This window comes from Danio rerio, chromosome 5 (genome assembly GCF_049306965.1).
Source record: "Danio rerio strain Tuebingen ecotype United States chromosome 5, GRCz12tu, whole genome shotgun sequence".
In the NCBI taxonomy this organism is placed as follows: Eukaryota; Metazoa; Chordata; class Actinopteri; order Cypriniformes; family Danionidae; genus Danio; species Danio rerio.
In genome coordinates, this window is record NC_133180.1 from 45019908 (window position 1) to 45044773 (window position 24866).

At 36.7% G+C, this 24866-nt stretch overlaps 1 protein-coding gene across 2 annotated transcripts in view; it reads left to right on the top strand.

The window, feature by feature from the left end:
- si:dkey-84j12.1 overlaps positions 1-24866 on the top strand; it is a 293735-nt gene that overhangs the window by 216466 nt on the left and 52403 nt on the right. For both annotated transcript variants that reach the window (XM_001920797.9, XM_073951375.1), the window contains exon 6: positions 4928-5307. In XM_001920797.9, coding sequence (XP_001920832.2) covers positions 4928-5307 — 380 coding nt within the window. The remainder of the gene's footprint in view (positions 1-4927; positions 5308-24866) is intronic.

Consider the following 24866-nt stretch of genomic DNA (forward strand, 5'->3'; position numbering starts at 1 on the left):
TATTTTCACTACATAAGTCTTTAAAATGCCAATAGTTATTGTAATATGTGCTAATATTACTATAATTTTGTAATTCAAAAGAGCATACAAAACTTTCTAAATGTAAAACTTGTATAAAAAAGTTGTCATATTTTGCCCTTAAAATGGTAAAAAAAAATTATTGACATTTTCATGCCATATAGCATCCAGTTTGAATGGTATGAATCTCCTGCAGATTCATCACAATGCATATTTCATGAAAGTTTCATGAAATACAGAACAATGTAGAGTTGCTTTCAGAAATATGCAAAAATGCCTAAAGTTGTATATTGCATGTGAAAGTCTTTGACAGGAAGTCGGATGTTTTGTTGCTAAGTAACCGTCTCTTGTCAAAAAATTCCCTGACACTTTCTCTTTATATAGTTCCACATCTATGTCTATATAGACAACAGCAAGTCGAGTTGGGGGCTTCCAAATGCAGCTCTAACTTGTCATTTTGTCTGCCTGAGCTGTACGTATACAGCAAACTTTCAGCTGAAGGGCCAAACAGGTGCTCAATAGAGCACATGGTGACACATCCTGATTCTGAACCAGACGGCATGTTCAAGTGCGAGCCCTCAAAGATGTCCTCAGCCCGCTAATTGTGATCTTTTGTCCATCATTGCTTTTGTCAGCAAGAATTATAATGACATTTCATGGCAAAATAGATGTAATTACAGAGGAGCAAAAAGGGTTGATTTGATCAGGCGGTGAGGGCTTATAAACACTGCAGGATTTGCGTACTAATCAAGTCTCAGGCGTGCCAGGTTTTGTTGAGATGTTTTTCCTAATTTCACCCTCCAGCCACATAAAAGGGTTTATTTTATAGTGTGTAAACAATGCTGTTTAAATGTTTTGTTATTATTATTTATGTATACAAACACTGATGCAGTAAAATATAGTAAAAAAACAAACATATAGCAATTTAACATTAAGCAGTTTTCTATTTAAATATGCACACTTTAAATAGTAATTTATCCCTGAAATCCAGCGCTGAATTTTCAGCAGTCATTATTCCAATATTGGGTAGCACATGATTATTCAGATGCCATTCAAGTTTCTTACTAATATCAAAAGTAGAAACAATTGTGCTGCTTGATGTTTTTGAAGAAATCATGAAGTATTTTTCGAGAAAAGATGTAAAGAACGGGATTTATTTCATATAGAAATATTCTGCAATATTATAAACATTTTTATTGTCTCTTTTTTTCAATTTAATGCAACTTTAATAATAAGATAATAATCAATCTATCTATCTATCTATCTATCTATCTATCTATCTATCTATCTATCTATCTATCTATCTATCTATCTATCTATCTATCTATCTATCTATCTATCTATCTATCTATCTATCTATCCATCCATCCATCCATCCATCCATCCATCCATCCATCCATCCATCCATCCATCCATCCATCCATCCATCCATCCATCCATCCATCCATCCATCCATCCATCCATCCATCCATCCATCCATCCATCCATCCATCCATCCATCCATCCATCCATCCATCCATCCATCCATATATATATATATATATATATATATATATATATATATATATATATATATTAGGGATGTAACGGTATTGTAAATACCGTCATACCGCAATATTAATTTTTTTCGATATTACCGAAGTCGCATGACTCGGTAAAACTATAGGTCTTCTGAGAAAATTTGCTCAGGCGAATGAAGCGAACGGGAGGTAGCGAAAACTACAATTCCCATCATCCCTTGCGGTCTGTTGTCGCTACAGATCCAGTAATGCGGAAATGGAGTGTGCTGCTAGAAGCGGGGATCAAAAAGAGCTGTAAAACTCTAAGGCCCCGTTTACACTAGTGCGTTTTAGTTTTAAAACGGCGTTGTAGAATGAAAACGATCCGCGTCCACACTCGCGTTTTACCCAGCATTTCTGAACTGCTCTCCGTCCACACCAAAACGCTGAAAACGCACATCACGTGACCACAGACACTCTCGGGCAAGCGCTCCAGCATTTTTACCCAGATGAGAGCTCTGCTTGTCGGACTGCTCATCAAGCATCTCCCGCTGGATCTAATCTCACTATATTTGCTAAACGTGATATTTCATTCATGTTGTTGTCTTTATCTAACGACATAGGCCAATTCCCTGACTTTGGTCATTGGAATCTATTAAATTACTTGTTCACGGGTAACATGTTTTGGTTAAGCGCAAAGATTAGTTAATGATTAATCCAGGTACATTGACTGACCGCTTGCCTTTATTTCCTACAATGTATAAACTTATTGTATGTTATACTTTTATAATTGTCGATTATTAAAACTGATATTCAGCAAAAGAGAGGGTGCGTTTCGTATTTTCACTGAAATTGAAAGGAGGTAGTTGTTATAGGCTCCGTTTTGTTATAAATATCCACACAGTGAAGATGACGCTCATATATGCAGCACGGCGCCTCAACATTTCTGCTGTCTGTTAAGTTTTCTAATATTAAAAAGGAAATATGCAGTTCCTTAAATCATGTTTACATTTTATTGTTGAGAAAGTGAAACAACGTAGCCAAGGTGATGTGAATGAAGTTATAAAGTACACTGTTCCCTTTGAAGATTTACGCGTGTCCTCGGTATGTTTTCCATATCAAACTGAGAAGGGGGAGACTGCAGCCTTGATCAAACTTGCGAAGTCTTAACTTACAAGAAGAGGATGTGAGACTGAACTGTGTGTGGGCTACTTAATATTGAGGAAAAGCCCCAATCAGATCAATCAGCCCCGCCTCCGTTTTCAGATGTCTTCGTCTTTCCCCATCCACACTGAGACGGAGCAGCAGCGTTTTAGAATGAAAACGGCCTCTCCAGCGTTTTCGAAACGCTCCGTTTTCGGCGCTCGAGAAATAAGTCCTATAAGTCATATCTCTCTTGTCCCAGAAACCTCAGTCCCAAATGAGAGGTTTTTTTTTTCTGTTGCAGGGGACATTGTAAATGCCCAGAGATACCAGCTTTTACCAGATTATATTTATATGATAATTTTCCTTTAAACCCATCTCTATCTAAGTGAGTGAGTGATTAAATGTTGAATGTGATGAGTTTTCAACAATACTAAATTAAAAACTTTATTTTTTTTACATGGTTTAATATTTTTTTTGTTATTAAAATTGAAGTTCCTGTTTCAAAGCTTACAGATAGATGGCTAATTTGTATGTCATTGACACTTTTGGCACTTTTTTGGAGTATTTTCATAAGTTTTGTTTTTTCCTGTAAATGATTCAATAAATACCGTACCGTGACATTGATACCGAGGTATTACCGTACCGTGAAATTCTGATACCGTTACATCCCTAATATATATATATATATATATATATATATATATATATATATGAATCAAAGCAGATAAATATAATATATACATAAAACTGAAAAAAAAAATCATTCAAAAATCATTAGTAAGGTGTATTAAATTACAATCCTTATTTAGTTTTTCTACAATGTTACATAAAATAGTTGTCAACTGAATCCAGATACAAGGGCACTTCAATGACCGACATCTGATTTCCCCTCCCACCAGCACTATTAATAATAATAATCTAATATTAATAACTAATATTAACTAATCTAAAACTAAAACACTAACTAATATTAATAATCTGCTTTTGAGAGTGGTGAACTCTTTCATCTGGATTGTATTTGGAGCTTTTTCGCTTTAACTGTCGAAAACATTCTCAGCATTTCTCACCTCATCAAGGTTTAGACATAATTAAAAAAGTCTGAAAAGAAGAGGGAGTGCTACTAAAGCTGTGGGGAACAAAGCCCGGTGGATAACTGAGCTGAAATCCTTCACTCTTTCAGTTTACATAAACATATTGTAATAAAACTTTCTCCCACTGCAAGACCATGTAACTGCCTTGTGCTTATTTGTAATCATTTCTTCAAAAAGGGCATTAAACTATGCATATGTGATGAATGTTTAAGCATGTTGTCTTTCACCTGGTTAATCTGCAAGCATGAGATCTGCCCTAAATTTGATGCATCCCAAAGCAGTGGCGTTGTGGTGTTGGCAGTGGCACTGATCAGATTTGATTCTGTAGTGAAAACACACCGTAAGACTCCAGAGTCTTCAGTAGCATAACGGAACGTTCACACCCTGAGGCAATCAGGAAACTCCGAGATGTGTGGAGAATTTCTTATTGTCCTCATCAGTGCCAATTAGTAATCTCAATTCCGCTGCATTGTTTTGCTAATTTACAGTTAATCAAAATGTGTTTCTTTATCCCACCTAATTTGCAAAGTATCGTTACAACAAAGCCCGCAATTAAAAGATGTTAAGAGCAACCATGACCTCGTTTTTCATGCATTTTGGGACACAGTTTTTTGTTATGCAAAAAAAAAAAAAATCTGTCACATTTCGAATGAAGACTTCAAACTCCGAAAACAAAGGTTTGAAGTGTTTTTGTCTGACTTTAAAGTTAGATAGACGTGAGAGGCCTCCAAACGGGAATATGATGAAATGGACATTCCCTCGGCTGCTCTGTGGTCCTACATAAAACACAACATACAACCCCCTCAGATCATTTAGATCAGACTGCATAGACACTTTCAGCAGTCATTTTGTCTGTCATCCCACCACAGACATCTAAGCATATGCATAAAAATGAAAAAAGGAAAAAAGTGTGTCTCTGCTGAAATGCTAGTTAGATCTAGCACAAAGAGATGGGGATGACAGGAAGATGCTTTTAGCCTCGCAGTAACCTGAGTGGAGAGTTTGAGCTGTCAGCTTCATTCAAGAGATTCGTCAGAGTTCAAGAAATCTTTATTTCATTCTTATTTCACATCTCCTGTAACTAGCTTCACCTTCAAGTTTCTCAGCAGAAAAAAAAAAAAAAACATTAGCCGTCCCAATTTTTAACCATCGCCTTTGATCTTTTCTCTGCAGACTGTTCCAAGCCAACTGTCTCCAAAGGCTCCTCAGCAATGAACATGCCCCAGTCATTTGGCACTGCGATGGGTTTCTCTCTGTCAGAGACCCTGCCTGCTGCCAGCCTGCCTAACGTGCCCCAGAACGCTTCGGATCAAGCATCTCTATTAGCTGCTGAAGACAGCATCACTTATTTAGCACCAACAGCCGACACAAATAAATGCTGGCCAATCCGGCCAACGCTGCGCAATGAACTGGACACATTTTCAGTTCATTTCTACATCTTCTTTGGACCCAACATTTCAATTCCTCCGGACCGGGCAGCCATATTTGCCATTAACCTGATGCCTGTACTGGATAGCGGAGGTGTCCTCAACATGGAGCTCAAACTTAATGTGGTAAGTGTAAATTATTTATATTCGGTATGTGATCCTGGACCACAAAAAAGGCATACATGTCAATTTTTGGAAATTGAGATATTAACATCATTAACAACTGAAAGTTGAATCAATATGCTTTTTATTGATGTATACTTTGTTAGGATATAACAATATTTGTCAGAGATACAACAGTTTAATATCTTGAATGTGAGGGTAAAAAAACACTAAATGAATGGATGTAACAATTCAGCATGAGAAGGTTAAAAATCAATTTAAATATGTGACGATTCAAGCCGGTTGAAATGTCAAATGCATTGCGATACATATTTTGAACAGAGGGGGCACTTTTTACAGGCACAAGACATCACAGACCTCTACATGTAAAATAAACCTATAAGCCAAACCACATGGATCGGATGATTTGTAGCTCCGCTTGCTCCGATAAGTTCTATAGAGATCACACAGTGCATCAGTGTTTTCATTGCAAAAGTGTTAAGATGTTTTTCCGACTGATAGAGAAAGTTGTTCTTTTACAGAACCAAGTTTAAGATCATTTTTAGATAATTTCTTCTTTTCAAATTAGCGTATGCATATTTAAAAAATTTGCTTATTATATTTTAAAATGTTCAAGATAATCTCTTATTAAGTGTATCACACTGATACTTACACTAATTAAACCTAAATAATTAACTAACTAATTAGTCTCTATTCTACTTTATAATCTTAGTTCTACTTTAATAAATCTGTTTTTTTATGCCAGTGGCCAGTTCCCTGGAGCAAAGGGCCTACGCCTTTCCTTTCCTGTTGGTTCTTAAAACAGAGTGTGAAGGGGAAAGGCTCCAAAATTTACCCCTAATAAATGGGAAACTACTACATTACCTGCACACATCATCACTATCTCTTGCTTCAAATGAAAACGGCGACTGCTATAGTCATTCTAGTTACATTATTATTATTATTTTTTTGGTATTTATCTTCAGGAAATCACAGAAGGCAATAATATTATATTATCATAACGATATAATTTGGCAATAAGCTCGTAACTGTACTGTGCATTTACACCGTGGCCATATTCATCTATATAAGCACACAAAACAACGTTAACGTTATAACAGACACTGTAAAAAGGTCATTCACAACCATAGACTTTTCTGACAGGATATTCGAGCGTCAGATGTGAAAGTTCATTGTGGGACTACTATACAGAAGTTATTGGATATTGGATATTAGTGGTATTTATTTTAGCATAAAAAAACAGTACCCCTTGGTTTCCAGTGTGGTCCTGAAAATTCAATTTCAAGGGCTATCTAGCCATTCCCCTTAGCTCTACACCTTCAAGCTTAAGAGAATTGGGACACCCCTATCCCTCATTTCGTGAGTTCACATGAAGGGGTAAGGGGTATTATTGGGATTGGGCCTTAATATTTACCTAATACTTTATATTTTGGCATAATCGACTATTTGATCCATATAATGCTGTTTTGCCTATTGCTAATAATATACCTGTGCGAATGAACACTGGTTTTGTAGTTCAGGGTTACATATATTTCTAAAGTAGGCGCTGCTATAATGATACAAAGTATAGAAAGTCAAGAAATTGCAAAAACTGCTTTTGGATATGGTTTGTCACTGGGGCAATAAAAGGTGCAATTTAATACCTTTAAATGCACCCTTAAATGTGGGATAGGTGATTGTCTTCAGAATTTTTTTTTGTTATGCTTGTTAAAAGTCTCTTCACATCCTTATAACAATCAATAAATAAAGCAATCCAAATGTATTTATATGCATTTTATTATTCCATAGAACATGTAATTGTAGGTCAAGTTTATCTAATCAATATGTTTGATCTGAATAATACTAAGCTGTCTTACTTGGCAAAAGATGTAATTGCATAGCTGAAAGAACTCTGTTTGCATAGAAAGGATAAAGTCATCAGCACATCTACGAATGTTGTTCAGACAGAGAATGGCAGTCAGACATCAACTAGCTCTTTTTTGAAGTTTGGTATTGCAAACACTAACTGTACTGTTTTCTCTCTGTTGAATTTGGCATGCTATATTGTTGTAATATTTTCTAGTGCACATTCATGTGTTCAGGAGGCGTGGCTTTGAATGACTTTTTGAAGGGTTCGATAACACTTGCATTTTTAACACCAAAACACTCTTTTTGAGATGTTGGCAGTCATTTATATGTGCCACATTGCTAAAAACACTATTAGGACACATATATTTCACTAAAAAGTTAAATTTGTTTGTTTTTGCGTTGTTTTAAGCAAATTTGTTCTTCCGGTTTGAAATTAAATTTTGAAACTGTTACGGCGTAGATCATTATGCTAATTCCGTTGTGATGATTGGCTGTCTGTAGCGGCCAATACAAAGTGACGTCATTGAGTTTTCAGCACATCTGTTTATTAATTCATGAGGAAGACTCGGTTCGAACCAATCAGCGCGCTCTATTGTGAACGAGATTTAACTTCATTAATATGCATGATATAGCTTCGAATAATCTTTTTAGCTGTTACAGTGTTCAGAGAGACGCCACATTGTGTTGCCAACCGTAATTTAAACAAGTGGTAGAAGAATTGTTCAATGACATGGGTCATAGTGTGTGTAGACTATCCTGTGACAAAATGTGGTGAAAATCCTCTATGACGGGAATAGTTTGATTAACGTCAGGGGTTAATTTGTCTTAATGGCACTTCATTTCACCTATCCCCCTCCTCACCTGCTCTCCTTCTCCATCCACTGTTCACTTTCACTTTGTTCCACGACTCCCCAACCCTGTTCACTTTCGTCTACGACAATAAACCCCCACCCTGTCTATTAACTTACGTCTGCGACACCACTGCCCTCAACACACCACTCTCCACTTTCCTGCACGACACCTCTACATCCTCAGATAGCATGCCAGATCTGTTACCCTAATATGTTCAGGGACCTCGCGATTCACAAATTTGTGAATTAATCAAAAGCGTTGATTAAGGTGTTTACATGTCTGTACGGCACTTCAATAATGCAACTAAAATCGGCATACTCCACATGTCTTAATCTGATTTCTGTTTATTTCTATTATGACTTTGGTTAGAATAAGGTCATAAAAACTCGCTTTTTACATGGTAGACTCTTAATTAGAGTAATGTCTTAATCATAATAAAATCTGATAATTGGTGTCCATGGAAACATACTCGGTGTCTAAGTATTTCTAAAATCCTCATGAAGACATTTAGAGTGACAATTGACATGATGATTTACTGTATTAAAATAAAATAAGGAAAGAACATTGACATTGAAATATGGACAATATATTTGAAATATATTGTCATACAAGGCTTCCATCTGACAATGACTGTAGAGAATGCATTGAACCTTGGCCTTTTATACTTTTATATTCTTTTATACTTTATCTCTTTTTTCTTTTACTTAGATGTAAACTATCAAAAAGCATTTATGTTTTTTTTTTATTTTATTTTTTTTATTTCTACCTGAAATGTATCTATTTGTGCTAGAACAGATGACCTTGTACCAACCACCAAGGTTCTGGCTTTAGCAAAAGCATTCCTAATCTGTAATACCTTTTAATCAGTGAGCAAAAAACATACAGTATACCAGTGTAAATCCATTAAAAAACATGCTAGCTCCACTTAAAAGGGCAGAATAACAGAGCTTTTATTTTATTTATTATTTATTGTTCTAAATCTTTCCTTTAAATAACATTGATATCTAGAGTTACCATTTGCAGCATTCTAAAACACATTCCAATATGTTTCAGTTGAAGACAATTGTTCTATAATTTGAGCTTCAGCTATTTGAGTAAAAAAATACCCCAGTCATCCACATTCTGTATATAAATACTTTTTGATGTTGCTGTTGAATTGAATATCTTTAATGCAGTGTTCTTCCATCTGCTGGAAAGATCAGACGGGCTGAGAAATACCCATTGGGACTTTGGTACCCAGATACCTTTGATGGAGTCACCCTGGCTCTTCTGAGGTGTTTGGAGGATTATGAATAATTCAGATCTTTATATATTTTTTCTGAAATGGAAGAAGTTTTATATGGCATTTAACTGACTTGGGGTTGTGGCTCGAGAGCACTTCAGCTAATTTTTTGTGGGTGAAAGAGACTTATTCCAACCAGCCTGATTAATATCAAATGTTAGCAAGTGTCAGCCAGTTCTCGCAGCATGAGAGGTGTAAAACTAAAAGTGGGATGGTTGCAAATGTCACCATGCTTGTTCATCGCAGGTGCTAGGCAAAAAGTGCTGGCATCTACAGTAGTGATTGATATTGTGCATTTGCAGTATTAAAGAAATATCTAAAAGATTTTAACAGCAGTTAACATGATTTTTGTAACGGGTAACATCAAGTTTAACTGAAAAATGTAAGATGTGTTAAATCTGTAAGAAATTATTTAAAGCTGGAAATGTAGAATCATTTTAGACTTTTAGTAAATAGCTGCTGATCACTATTTTTATTCACTTATCCATCCCTCGGGTTGTTTTGACACAAACAAAAAAAAAAATTGTGTTCATCGAAGTGGTGAAAGACTTTGTTTTATGCTTCAGATAAGCAAAAGTATAGTAATAAAAAATAACAAAAGTGCCACTATTTGTCCCGCATATTTTATCCTTAAAATTATCAGAAAAGTTAAATAAAATAACACTCGTGTTATAAAATATAGTTCTATATAAGTATGCATTTAAGAGTTTTAAAACCAGGTATGCCAAATTTGCTGCAAAATATGCTTGTTTATGTGTTTTATCTAGAACGAAGAGACCATATACAGACCCCCTGGTTTTTCACAATTTGTTTTGTGATTTTTTTTGAGATTTAAATATGACTTATTTTGTGGCGGTAATTCCCAGATATTTACATATATAAATGTAAAAATTGGTGTGCAATCTAAAACAATAACACAAATCATAAAAATAAAGCTTCTTTATTTTGGTCTCTTGTCAAGACAAGATCTGAAAAGTTTTGTTGTATATTTATACAGAATTTTACTTTCTCTCAGATTTCACTCTTCGGAGCATCTGTCATTGTCATACATAGAATATTCGTTAGGTCTTCCCCTAACATAATACACCTAAAACACGGATGCCGTAAAACTTGTCTTTAAAACAAACGCTACTGGGCGGAATGACACTTTTCCTTTTTGAGATTACCAGCTGACCAATTACCTCTGTATGGGCAGCTTTTTCCAGTTTGTCCAGTTAGCTTGCCATGTACATCGGCGGACTTGAGACAGAGAGGAGTTGACCATGATGATGGTGTTCGAGTCCAGAAAGTCGATAAAAGTGTGAGAATGTGGTAAAAGCTGAAAACATTGTAAAAATCAGATGAGGGCTTTTTATTTTTTATTTTTTGTATTACTTTTTAAAACTGTCGTTTGGATTTAGGGAAGTGTGTGGGCCCTGGTCAAGCTGTGCTCTTGAATACATTATTGGTTGGGTTTAGGGAAGGAGGAGAGTGGGTCAGTTGATCGATCAGTCAGTCATTCAGACAGTCAGTCAGTCGGTAGCTCAACAACGGCCTCTGGTGGATTTACGAGAGAACAGCATGCGCAAATGGCACTTACAAACAAAATTTAGGATCTGAAAAAGTGTGCACAACAGCCTCTGGTGAATTTGTGAAAACAAAAACTGCAAAAAATTATACCTTCTGGGATGCACTGTATTTGGCGCTTTCCAGAAATGTATACAATAAAATATACATATATGTATTTAGTGGTATGTTTATTTATTGATGAAGTCAAATATTTTAAAAACAAAAATTTATATATATATATATATATATATATATATATATATATATATATATATATATATATATATATGTGTGTATATATATATATATATATATATATATATATATATATATATATATATATATATATATATATATATATATATATATATATATATATATATATATATAGTTTTCTGATGAATAAAAGTAAATCCACAAAAACCATATCCAGACATATATATATATATATATATATTAAGTTAATTATGAAATCTTTATTTTAGCACTATTATTTTTTAAATAAAGATGGTCAATCATTTGCATTTGCTTCAGTGTATTACTAACATTTCACCAATTTCAAGCTTAAATCGAGTTGAGTCACATCTGTTCCAAGTTCTTTTTAATACTTTGAATGCTTTTCATTAACAATTTGTATTTGCCTTCATTTGCGTTTTGCTAAAAGCTCCTCACAAGTGTCTATGCAAACTCCATACATCCAAACAAACAGAAGATGAGTATGAACCTATTCATTAGTTGATATCTCACGCCTCCACTGAAGCAGTAAGTGTTTTGAAGGCCACAGCTCTCTCAGCAGCCTCCATTTCTCTCTGATTTTATTGCTGCGCGTTTAATGGATGTTTCCTAGAATGGCAACGAACAGGAAAGGAGAGAAGAATGAGCTCTCAGTGGCAAAGGTTACTTTAAAAAGCCACATATGAGGCTTTCAGTCGCTGAAAGGTGGGATGTTTGGCAGTGAGAGTGAATGCTGTGAGATGGCTGAGCGGTTATGACTGTATTGCTGAGGAGGGAGGTGATGATAGCTGGTGATGAAGAAGGGAGACTGAGTGCTTGGTAACAGGTTTCTTGACAGCTTAAATGCCTGCGACTGCACTGGTGTGAAGAGTCATCATATAATGGCCCCATTTCCATTTCCCAGAGTGGGTGATTCTTATCAAAAATTCAGGCTCAGAGAGCATAATATGACTTTTATTGAGGAGCCCTTGACTTTTTTTTTTACAAATTTAACCACAAATGACTAAACAAAGCATAAAATTGTGTATTGTTAATGTCTGAAAGTTATATTGTAGGTTCAGTGAAAGTGCAAGTCAGCTGACAGCATTTGAGACCACAAAAACATTTTGGCTCTAATTTTCATTTAAAACAAAGAAAAATAGAGGTTATAAGAGGTGTTTATAAAAGAAGCAAAGGCTGAAAATATTTATAGAATAGAGGATATTAGATGCCTACAATTTTGTTAAAACATTCATATTTTTGCCATTATTTATGAAATTAAATTATGATGTTTTGATTATTTCTCATTTTGGTTACTTATTGCTCTAAAACTTTTCTTATAATCAGTGTTCAAATCCGTTAGAAGTTTATATTTGATTAAATATTTAATGGTTAGGATACTTTGAGTAGGGCGAAGCAGTGGCACAGTAGGTAGTGCTGTCGCCTCACAGCAAGAAGGTCGCTGGTTCAAGCCTCAGCTCAGTTGGTGTTTCTGTGTGGAGTTTGCATGTTCTCCCTGCGTTCACGTGGGTTTCCTCCGGGTGCTCCAGTTTCCCCCACAGTCCAAAGACATGTGGTACAGGTGAATTGGGTTGGCTAAATTGTCTGTGGTGTATGAGAGTGTGTAAATGTGAGTGTGGATGTTTTCCAGAGATGGCTGAAAGGACATTCACTGTGTAAAAACTTGCTGGATAAGTTGGCGGTTTATTCCGCTGTGGCAACCCCAGATTAATAAAGGGACTAAGCCGACAAGAAAAGAAATGAATGAATGATTCAATTATATATAATATATGAAAATTATATATTTATTTTTACTGTCGCTTTAATCAAATAAATGCATGTAAAAAGATGCAGTGCAAAATTTTAAATAAAAAACAATAATTTGATAATTAAAAGTTTACTATTAAAGGATGAATGATCGAGACAACCTGAACAGTTTCCTAGCTGACCTTCTTCTCAGATTAGAAAGTTTATTGTTTTAGTTCCTGACCATTCTCGTGGTCTTGTCTTGTGTGGAGTTCCATAACAGTTCTCAAGGTTTAACATTATGGAGAGACATAGCTATGCTTACAGTGTAAAGTTTGTATGTTTCTTCCGATGTTTGCGTGCGTTTCCTCCAGGTGCTTTGGTCTCCCCCACAGTCTAAAGACATGCGGTATATTTGAATGGAAGCGGGAAGGGCATCTACTGTGTAAAAAAAAAAAAAATATGCTAGATAAGTTAGCGGTTTATTCCACTTTGGCCTAGATGAATAAAAGAACCAGTATATATTAGTTGTGCATGCATGACGGTTGTATGCGTGGGCACTGCAGATAATCCGTGGGACAGGTAATAAAAATATACATTATGATTAATTGAATAACGAACAATCCACACTGACCTATCATCATGCTTAAAACAAAGATTTAGAATTTTTGCAGTTGCAGATTGGGTGGTTTTATATATATATATATTTTATATATTTTTTTATATATATATATATATATATATTGTTCCCATCTATTTACAAAGAAAGAAAGAAAGAAAGAAAGAAAGAAAGAAAGAAAGAAAGAAAGAAAGAAAGAAAGAAAGATTTTATTGTAACATTAAGCCACAAATGATGTTATCTGAGTTTAACTGAACCAAGAATATTTTTCTTTTTTGACTTTTAGTTTCAGGTACTAAACCTGAGAAGAATTTCACTCTATTGTGGGTTGTTAAAGTCCAGGTAACTGAATGTAATGAAAAAAGTAGTGAGGTGTTCATCATGATTACCTTGATTTCCTCCACTCCAGCTTTTCAGTGAAATCGTTCTGGAGGAAGAAGATTCAATTGCTCCAATCAGCACTTTGGAAGGTAGATGAAGATTGGTTTTATTTTTGTCTTTTACTGGCCAGCCAGGATATTTTAAAGTTTTTTTTACAGGTAGACTACAAACCAGAACCATGAGTGGGTGCCATGGTCATAAAATAAATGATTTCCGTTTTAGCCATATGCTGCCATCAGGGAAATATCTTGATAAGATGGGTAGATGATGGATGTCTGCTTCATGGACGTAGCTCAGTTTTATGACCAGAGCCCTATTTCCACTGGCAGGCACCTTTGCCTCAGCTGGACTTCAGGGCAGGTCATCAGAAAGTTGGACAGAACAGACAAAAACATAGTGACTTGTGGCTCAGAGTATATTGTGGGGGAATAGTTCCCAGTAAAGCTTTCTTAGTGTCTCCTCAAACAGAAGTCAGAAGGGGGAATGACATGAGCACACTTGCAGAAAAGCACACTCCAGGTAAATGTTCTCAAATTTGCATTCTTTTTTTCAGTTTGTTAGAAGGCGCCCATCTGATCTGTCCTCAATTCACCTCACTACCCTTTAGATTTCTAAGTTTCACTCTCAGCTACATCATTAAGGGAAAACATGCACTGACCACAACATGACACAAAGGGGAGAATGAACCAAAAATGCTTCATGACTCACCACATGTGGGATTTGATCTTACAGCCTGCTGACCTCCAGCACAGATCTTTAACAACCTCAGGAGTAGTGAGTCAGCACAGACCAGTATAGCTGTTGCTGGGACAGCACAGTTTAAATACAAAACATCTATTCAATTATTTTTTTTTTGTCACAGTGGGCTTAAGGTCATAAGCCAAATTAGATGAAAACTGGACACATTCTAGAAGCAGTGGCCCTCAAACTATGCTGAGAGCATGAGGTGTGCAGGATCTCTGTAATAATTCATTTTGATAAGCCAAAGAATTTTGTTGATGCATTGCCTGAATGTTATAAATAGGGTTTTATTGCTAATAGTTCAGCCTAAAACACATACACAGAGTTTTCATCAACATTCTGAAAACGTAGCCCTTTATACATATCTGGAAATCGTGAATTATGCAACCAGAAATGCGTATGGCTACATTTAGTTTAAAAAAAAAAAGATACTAGATGGCATGATGCCATTCCTTTTCGTGCTTACCAGATGACTGCTTACCTCCATATGGATGGCTTTCCTGCTGTTACTAGTTTGTCCAGTTAGCTCGCCATGTGCATCGTCGAACTTGAGACACAGAGAGGAGTTTACCACGACCAGGGGTTTGAGTCTGGTTAAGAGAGTTTTCAGAAAGCGAGTAAGACAAAAATAGAAGCAAAAAAATAAAATAAACAATTAAATAACGGTGAGAATTTGGTGTAATCTAAAAAACATAGCAAAAAAAACAGGCGAGGGCTTTTCTTTCTTTGGATTGCTATTTAAAACTGTTAGTTGGATTTAAGGAAGAGGGTGGGTAGGTCAGTCTGTGCCTTTAAAAACACTACTGGTTGGGTTTAGGGAAGGAGGTTGGGTCAGTTAATCAGTGTCTGTCAGTCAGTCAGTCAGTCAGCCAGTCAGACAAACAGTTAGTCGACAGCGGCCTCTGGTGGAAAGAAATTGGAGATCTGAAAAAATGTATACAGCAGCCTCTGGTGGATTGGCCAAAAAAAAAAAAAAACTTAGCTCCTGGGATGTATTTGGCGGTCTCCAAGAAGGTTCTCCATTTCAGCTGATCTTCGCATTTCTTAAAAGAAAGAAATTTTATGGAGATTTTATGGTAACATTAAACAACAAATTATGTTATCTAAGCTTAACTGAGCCAAGAACGATTTTCTTTTTTTTTTTTTTTTTTTTTTTTTTTTTTGTTTCAAGAACTAATTCTGTTCACTCTGTTGTGAGTTGTTAAAGTTCAGGTAACTGAATATAATGAAAAAAGTAGTGAGGTGTTCATCGTTGTTACCTCGATTTTCTCCACTCCAGTATTTCATTTCAGGGTCAATCTGTGCTTTTGAAAACACTATTGGTTTAGGGAAGGAGGAGGGTGGGTCAGTCATTCAGTCAGTCAAACAGTTAGTCAACAGTGGCCGCTTGAGGACTTTTGTGAGAAGAGCAGGTGCGAATGGCACTGGCGAGAGAAATTTGAGATCTGAAATAGTGCACACATCAGCCTTTAGTGAAATTACGAAAACAAAAACTGCTAATAAAAAAAAAAACTAAACAAAAAAAAAAAAAACGAGCTCCTGTGATGTATTTGGCGATCTCAAGAAATGTATATAGGGGTATGTTCTCAGAATGAGCCTGGGATAGTTTTCACACATGAACTAGATATCCATACTCCTGATTTGTTGACACAACCGGTTTACACAAAAGCCTACAGTAGCATTGCGTTTCCCTGATATATTTCTTACTTTACAGTCAACTTCATGGACTTTTTTTTTGCTTTTCTTGTATCTGTTTAATGTATTTTCCATCACTATTTGACATTTATTTCTCCCAAATGTTAAATGATTGTTCAAAGAATAGGAATAAGGCTTACAAGTGGTTGCCAAGGATCTCACTGTTCTTAAGTGCAGCAGTTCACATGCAGTCTTCAACCCAGTCTAATTAATAGGAGATCCTGTAGAAGGTTCCATGTTTCCACCAATAAATTGCGATGGCCAACTTTGATCACATGTGCCATGAAAATCAAACACATCACAGTCTTGATGTCATTAAATTTCTTTTAGAGCTGTGCAACAGTCAAGCTGTGTTCACTACATGTTACCATAATTACTGTAATTTTGAGATGGCCACATGTGACGATCTACTCAGAGCTGTTCAAATCTTTGAGCATGGATTTATGTGTTTAGATGGCAAGACTTGCAATGACTAAACATAGCACGTTTATGAATCTGCTGCAGTTGGGGATTTTTTATGGGTATTTTCTAAGCTTGGAGGCTTGAGTTCAATTAACTTTGTCGAAATGTTTCTCACATGGGGTTCGTAGCAGATTTAAGACTGACAATCATCCAGGTTTAGGTGCAGTTAGAAAAACTCTAAAGAGACCCATATTATTAATTAAAAATTATTAGAAAAGCTTTATTATCATATTATGATGCATCATTTGGGAAAAGATTGATGTAGTGACGAGTGTTTCCCAAAACCACAAAACCCAAAATCTGCTTTGTAGCAGATCCATTGTTTGAACCAAGTTAGTTAAAATGTAATACGTCCAAATGATGCTCTAAACAGGTGGTAACAACTATTATTAAAAATGAGCTACTATAAGTTAAAAGCATTAACGTATAATATATGTTTTTGCTTTCACAAGCTTTGGAGACGTAACGTAAATTACATAATTTTTAAGTAACAGGTCACCTATAGCAGTGGTTCCCAACCTTTTTTTGCCTTATCCTCTTTTCCCTCATAAAATATTGTAAGGCCCACCTCCACATTTAATGATATAATTGCTCATATAGGTTTGCAGTAATAATGACAAAAAAAAAAAAGAAAAATTCAATCAAACGATAAATTTACTACTATATCTAGATATGATAAAAAAAAATTAGGGTTGAGAGTGTTTCTGTGCATCGTAGGTTGCTAGGCGACCATCAGTTGTTTCTCACAGGATAACAAGCTGAGAATTTGCTGTCGCTCTGATACAAGCTTTATTTATAGAGAGAAGTACAAAGCACTGCAGTGTTTGTGTGTTCTGTGTGTGTCTGAGAAAACTAATCTTACAGAAATGTGAGTATTCCGTACAAGCTAAAGCTGATCAATCAATTCTTCTCACATGACTTGTGGTGTGCTCAAGGCTCGGGGTTCATTGGTGAGAGCGTGTCACGCCGATTGTGCACGCAAGACGCGCACCTCCATTGGAAACAACATACTTGTGCAAACTCTAGAAATACGTGATATGCGAACGGCCCCTAAAAGGCTGCTGTCATTTGTGATCTCTATCAGTTGATCTTCTTGCAGATATGCTGGATTCGCCTGATTTGTTGACAAATGGGTTGTGGATACATTTCTTGGCCTGTGGGAAGGACCGTGGGTCCTTCACTGGGCCTTTTCCCTTAGCAAAGAAACTTTCCAGAGACGTCTGTTTCTTACTCATTTTGCTGCTTGTGGGTTAAATTTGGGTGCTCAAGTGACCGAGAAGTAAGCAAGAGAGTATGATCATTTTTTAAAATACAAGACTTTTCAAAATAAAAGATTGTTCAGACTCAGATAATGAATAAAGCAGAAATAATGATTTCTTGTACGGCGACCTGAGCGACCGGATAAAATTAATAAGGTAATATGATCATTTTCCTAATTGTCCACTGCTAAAAAAAAATTAAAATATGACGCAACCTCCCACAAAGCTCGCTGAGGCCCCTTGTGGGCCAGAACCCCCCTGTTGGGAACCGCTGATCTATAGCTTACGTCATGAGCCACGGCTGTGGTCAAAATGACATAAATGTTTTCAAAGTGCAATGCGAAGGGAGTGCAACTGTCAATATGAAAATTGCTTAAACCAAATTGTAAAAATACGTTGAAAGCAAATTTCACATAAGAGAGATTACTTTAATGTTTTTTTCTTTTAACCATTCCAAGTTTAAATGTTGGAATGTTCTTTGAATGGGACATAAGGGGGATAACTGGGAATATAACACAGCCAGGAACTATGCTTTATAGCTCAAGAGTAGTTGGAAGCGTACAAGTTTGCCACGCAGTTTGCGAATGTTTGTTGGAATGATGGATTTGGGAAATGCCAATTATGGTTTTTGGAAACGCAACCTGGGTCAGATACAGTACCGTCCAAACATTTTTACAAACCAATATTGTTCATTGTTTTTCTGCGAATGAGTAACAGAGATTTTACATTAGCGGCTATTTGCGCTGAACATGCAGTAAATGCAACCTATCGAGATTCAGGCCATTAAAAACAGCTGATCCACAGAGTCTTTCAGGACTCTCTCCGAAAGCACTCGATTGATCTCGGCTGGCGGATCAGCATTAACCACATGATCACTCTCATTGGTGCCATTGTTTGTAACTTTAGGTGGGTTTGCAAACATGTGTACTTTTCATTGCATCTTCCTTAAACTTCAGCTGTTTGCATTTCCCACGGTCACAGAAGCTCCCTGTCATCTCAACTAGGTGTGGCTGGAAAGTGTGAGTGCGTTGCCTCGCGTGCGCATCCCTCCGTTGCAAATAATGAATTTGCTTTAGTTATAGTCTTAGTCAAAGTTAATCCAGTGTGCGTGGTTATTAGTCGCAGTGTACAAGCTCGGAACTTTAAGCTAGCACACAGTTGGCGTAACTTTGTTTAGTTGCCGCAGTTTTGTTCTGTGCAGAAACACTTTGTTGAGAAGCCTTTATGAATAATTAACCGTGACAAATTAAAGCACGGGTAATAGTGAAACCGGTTGATCATTACTTCCCCATACGGATGACGCATGCATCGTAGCGGCTGTAAAACTATACAAAGACACAAATGATTTTGTAACTACCACTCTGACACATCCTGGCACATTAGGAATATTGATTCCTCAACATTAGTCTCTGCTTGGTCTGTGTCCGAGTCGTACATGTACGACTGAATGCTGTTGCTCTAACTCATCTTGCTTCTCTCTGTCTGCCTGTCTGTTGCCATACACAAAGCGGGGGAGCTGTTATCCATGCCCCCTTGTTAAGTTGGGCAGGAAGTTGAAACTAATTTATTTATTTTTTATGTGAAGCAACACACCCCAAAACAACGACCTATGTACACGCCTAAAACAAAGACCACTGATCGCTTACTTACAAAATCTAAAGAGACAGGACAATCAACACCAACTGGAGTCGCGTCTTTTTTTTAAAAGAAGACGAGTGGCAGTTCCGGATTTCACCATTTGCAGATGAGAAAAGATCTTGGGTAAAAAATTTTCCTTAGACACGTATTTTTGTTGAGCGTCGCGTACCCTGTAATTTACTTGTGAGTCCTGCTGCGCTCTCATAGAAATGAAAACAAAACCTTCACTGCAGCAAATGATAAAAGCAACAATGACAACCTGTGTCTCCAAAAAAATCTTCTTCCTCCACTTGTTTTGCCAACACAACGTGGCGTCTCTCTGCCATCTGAACACTATATCAGGTAAAAACAGTCTTCAAAGCCATCATGCATATTAATGAAGTTGCACCACTTACACAATAAAGTGCGATAATTGGTTTGAAAAAAATGTCTTCCTCATAAACACACTCAGAGACGTAAGAATGACACACTCAGAGACGTCATGATGCACTCGCAGGTACAGACATCCAGGTACAGACATCCAGTCTACACGCTGAATTACACGCAAGTATCTAATCAGCGTGACACAGCTTCAAAAATTCAATTTAGACCCCAAAAACAAATTTGCTCGAAATAACGCAAAAACAACTAATTTTAACCTTTTTGTGTAATATATGTGTCCTAATTGTGTTTTTAGCAGCGTGAGACACATATGACTGTCAATAGCTCAAAAATGTGTTTTGGTGTTTTGTGACCCTTTAAATATTATTATGATCTTCATTTAAAAAAACTTTGAAGTTGGTCTGGAGATTTTTCAGGACCACCCCCGCGAGCCAAATAACACAGCAATGCTCTACACGCTTCCATTATCAGATCTGGCGTATTGCAATAGGTGTCATATTAGCTTCAGTGCTCAATCTCTAATGATAAAGTAATGGCTCATCCTCATGGGAGGATCAACTCAGAGTTGCAGCTTTTGGGTGGGAAAAAAAAAATCCCAAAAATTGGAATTGTCTTTTAATGAAACAAAGCTGACAATTACTCACGGGGCCAAAGAAATCAGCTTCAGCACAAGTGGCAATACTGACTTGTTTGATGAAATGGCTCAATTTTAAAAAACTGATTTAATAGCCCTGATGCCCTGCACCACAGAGATAATGATTTTAGATATCCAGTGCCTTAGGCGCTGCATGGAGATTTCCCATGTCGCAGTGTGTCTGTTGAGGGTATGGCAAGTCTGTAGCAAATCAGAAGTTGAATAAATGGTCATTCAAATGCTCATCTTCAGGCTCAATGCTCTAAATAGAAAAATCTGCTAGGCATATATATATATATATATATATATATATATATATATATATAACCTTTTTCTATTATTTTTTAAACTTCTATTTAAAAACGTAGACCTGCTTATTTGTAAAATGGTTTAGCACACTGGTTTTGGCAGATTTCCTGACATACAAACACACACAGCTCATGAATTTGTCCTCAAGCAAACATGCAAGCCTGACAGAAAGTCAAGAGCAGAGAGTTGAGCCAGAGTTGAGCTAATGAGCTACAATACAGGCCAATAGAGGAGAAAAGATGTGTTCTCTCACTCTCTGTGTGTGTGTGTGTGTGTGTGTGTGTGTGTGTGTGTGTGTGTGTGTGTGTGTGCGTGCGTGCGTGCGTGCGTGTGTGTGTGTGTGTGTGTGTGCGTGCGTGCGTGCGTGCGTGTGTGTGTGTGCGCGTGTGTGTGTGTGCGCGTGTGTGTGTGTGCGCGTGTGTGCGCGTGTGTGCGCGTGTGTGCGCGTGTGTGCGTGTGTGTGTGCGTGTGTGTGCGTAAGGACGCCCACCCTTTGTGAAGGTGAATCTGTGTAACTGTGTGTGTGTGTGTGTTGAATTGTTCCCCCTTCGGCTGCTCGGAGTGTCTCTCACGGACAGTTTGAGGTCAAGTCAGACTCAGGCCTGCCGTCAGGTCTTAAGTGATTTCTGCAGGAACCAAGTACTCGTTGCTCCCGAGGTAATTACGTCCTTCAAGTCTGAAGGCTGCTGGCGAATGCCCTTAGAAAGACATTTTGAAAACAAAAGCCAATGGACAAAAAAAAAAATAGCCTCAGGAGGACAATCAAAATAACATTTGTAATTACTGGGAAGCACTATAATGTTGCAAAAAGAATGTGAACTAGCATTTCAATATTTCAAATAGCAGCTTTCCGAATCACACTTTTAGAGATTACTTTAGTTTGCTTGTTTGTGAACTTACAATGAAATGGCAACAAATATGTACTAGGAATGCTCCAGTCGACTGGCCGGAGATCAGTGGCCGGAGATTCAATTGATACTGGCTGATCTGGCTGATCTCATGAACCCATCACAAGTGTTTGTTTCAGAGTTTACAACCTGGGTTCTACATCCACAGCACTATAACACATGAGCAATGTTATTTTAAGAGTAATACTCTATAGTAATTGTTCTTACCATTTTGTTTCTCTTTGTTTTATCTATAATTATTATTTTTAATTTATTAATTTTTTTTTTTTTTGTAAAAGCTGCTTTTGACCATTACATGAATGCAACATCCTTTATTTATTCATTAGGTAAGGTGAGATCTTATACATGGAGGGAAAATGTGCTTTTGCAATGGCAAAGTTATATGAAGCTTGAAGCATCAAAATCAGGACTTAGTATCGGCTGATCACAATGAAAAGGAATATGTATACATTATCTGCTGCAAAAATCATGATTGGAGCATCTATATTATGTTCATAAATTAAGTAGGTATTAAATTGGAAGCGCACCCAGAAATGAATATTTTGTTTATTTCCTCACCAACAGGCCGTTCAAGATGTTGGTGATGGAAATTATTGTGATGCTTTAGATCAGGAGCTCCAGCAGACAACGATGGATGTTCACAAACAGTGAAGTTCATCAATTATCCAACACTATTCAGAGTACAACTCATTTATAGAAAAACATCTTCAACCAATGGCTATAAGCCAAAATAATTCCTAAAAATGCATAGTTTTATATCTTCAATACATGTGGAGTTTCTAACCTATACAGAACATGCCAAAAAGGAGCATAACTTATAGGAGTATCAAAAAGGAGCATGGCATATAGAGGTTTCAAAAACAACAAAGCTTTAACACTTTTATAAAAGAACAGAAACTCGCAGAAACTTGCAGAAATTTACATCTACACTTGCAAAAATACATCCCATAACTTTTCCATAATATATACCTCTTCTACAACACTATTCTTCTCTCCATTCATTCCAGTAGAACATTAAAGGTGCTGCATGTGTGTTTTTGACTTTTCTAAAGCATAAAAATAACAATATGTTTGCAGATATTTAAGAAACATGCCAAGTGAACATTCTTGTTTATCTGAAAAACAATGCTGAAGTCAGATAATCTGCTTTGAAAATGGACGTTTCGTATTAGAAAGCTGTCTTGTTTTTTTGTTTTTTTTTAACCAGCCCAATGCCAGTTTACCCAATTACAATTCAGCATTCTTGGTTGCCTTGTTGGAAAACCACATATTTCATTCATTTAGTCAGGATGACTCTCAAAGCATGCGTCCGTTACTGAAATGCAACCTCTGGTGGACAGTAGCAGACTCCAAAATGAAACGCAGATTCAGAGCTCCACAGCAGGTGGTTATTAGTTGGCAAATAATACTAATATTATGAACACTCACATTACTCACATTAGGTGAGAAGGTTACATTGTAACTAGAGCTGTGAACCTACACTAGTCTCACGGTTCGGTTACGATTATCATGCCATCGATTCGGTTCAATTCGATATTTCGGTGTATCACGGTGCATTGACGGTGCTTTCCATACACAGTTTTATATTTCCTTCACAGCAGCATTTCTTGTATTAAAATGTATGAATATATTTTTATTTATACACTATTTGTAATACAATTTTGGCATTTAATACAAACAGTCAGATATATAAACTGTAACTTTAAACAAAACGAGCATTTAGCAAATAATATAAACAAATATAAATATCCAGCTTAATTTCTGATCCTTGTCTAGTTCTCTTACACCACTTTGATTAGTCACACCCTTAAAAAAAAACGATTGCGATTGGCTCTTGCGCGCTGCGTTTTTCACAGATGAGTGATACTGATAGGCGGCAGCGGCGATGTCACAGCTGATTTATGATTGACACGGTGGAGAAAACTCTGCAGACACGCGCTCGTTTCTGGATGCAAAAGTAACGCTGTAAAACAGCCGAGAAGAGAAGAAAAGCCACGCCAGCAGGTCAAATGGGCCACTGTGTGTGTGTGTGAGAAAGAGAGAGAGAGACAGAGCGAGAGAGAGAGAAATGGAGTAGGCTACTTTCATTCTCTCGATCTCAGTGAAATAGGGGCTATTGTTGTATATGTCAGTGAAAGACTGATCCAGCAAACACACACAGTGAAATTGTGCACAGTTTATGAGTTTTAAGTAGGTAAAGCGCTGTAAATACTCTCAATCGCCTCCCTCGCGACAGAGCGCATATGAGGTAAATGACGTCAGTAATAACCGGTTATGATTATTACCGAACCGATACCGAATTGTCCGCGGCTGCATCGCAGTGCACAGAAGAAACGATTAACGATTTTGACACCCCTAATTGTAAACCCCCTTTCCTAACAACACGCTACGTGACATATTTGGCTGTTTGCACCAGACCTTTTATTTAAACTGAAACTGTCATTCTTAGAGATCCATAAAATGCAAATCAGAGGCTACTGCCAGTTTAAGAGTAATAAACAAGTGGTGAAAAAACAATAAATTGCGAGTGTGAAATTATGCAAAATTATGATGTCATGTGTAATATGCACAGATTGAGATGTTTATGTTTTTATGTAATGTTTAATATCTTAGCAATAATACAATGCATTTGTGATGTTTATTGTGTTGTTCCTTTGCACAAATATACTGCAAAAGTAAGTAAAAAAAGTTCAAGGTTCATGTGATGGGTTACGAGTGCTTAAAGTACCATATTAATTTACAAACATTTTCATGCACTTCTTAGATAACAGTGCATTTGGGAGAGAGATTAAGTACTTACAGTACGTACAACTGCCATCTTAGTGCTTTGGAAACCCAGCCTGATTCTAATGGCACTGCAGTCGAAAGACGTTGCAGTTTCTTTTAATAACCCATTGACTGAAGATAAAATGCTGAAAAAAAGTTCAGAGTACTGCCACATGAAAAGATCTGAAACAGATCTAAATAAGAGAACTCCGTCAGCTTTTGAGGAGAGCAGAGACACGGAGTGTTTTCATCTTGATTTACCTCGATTTTCCTCCCATCT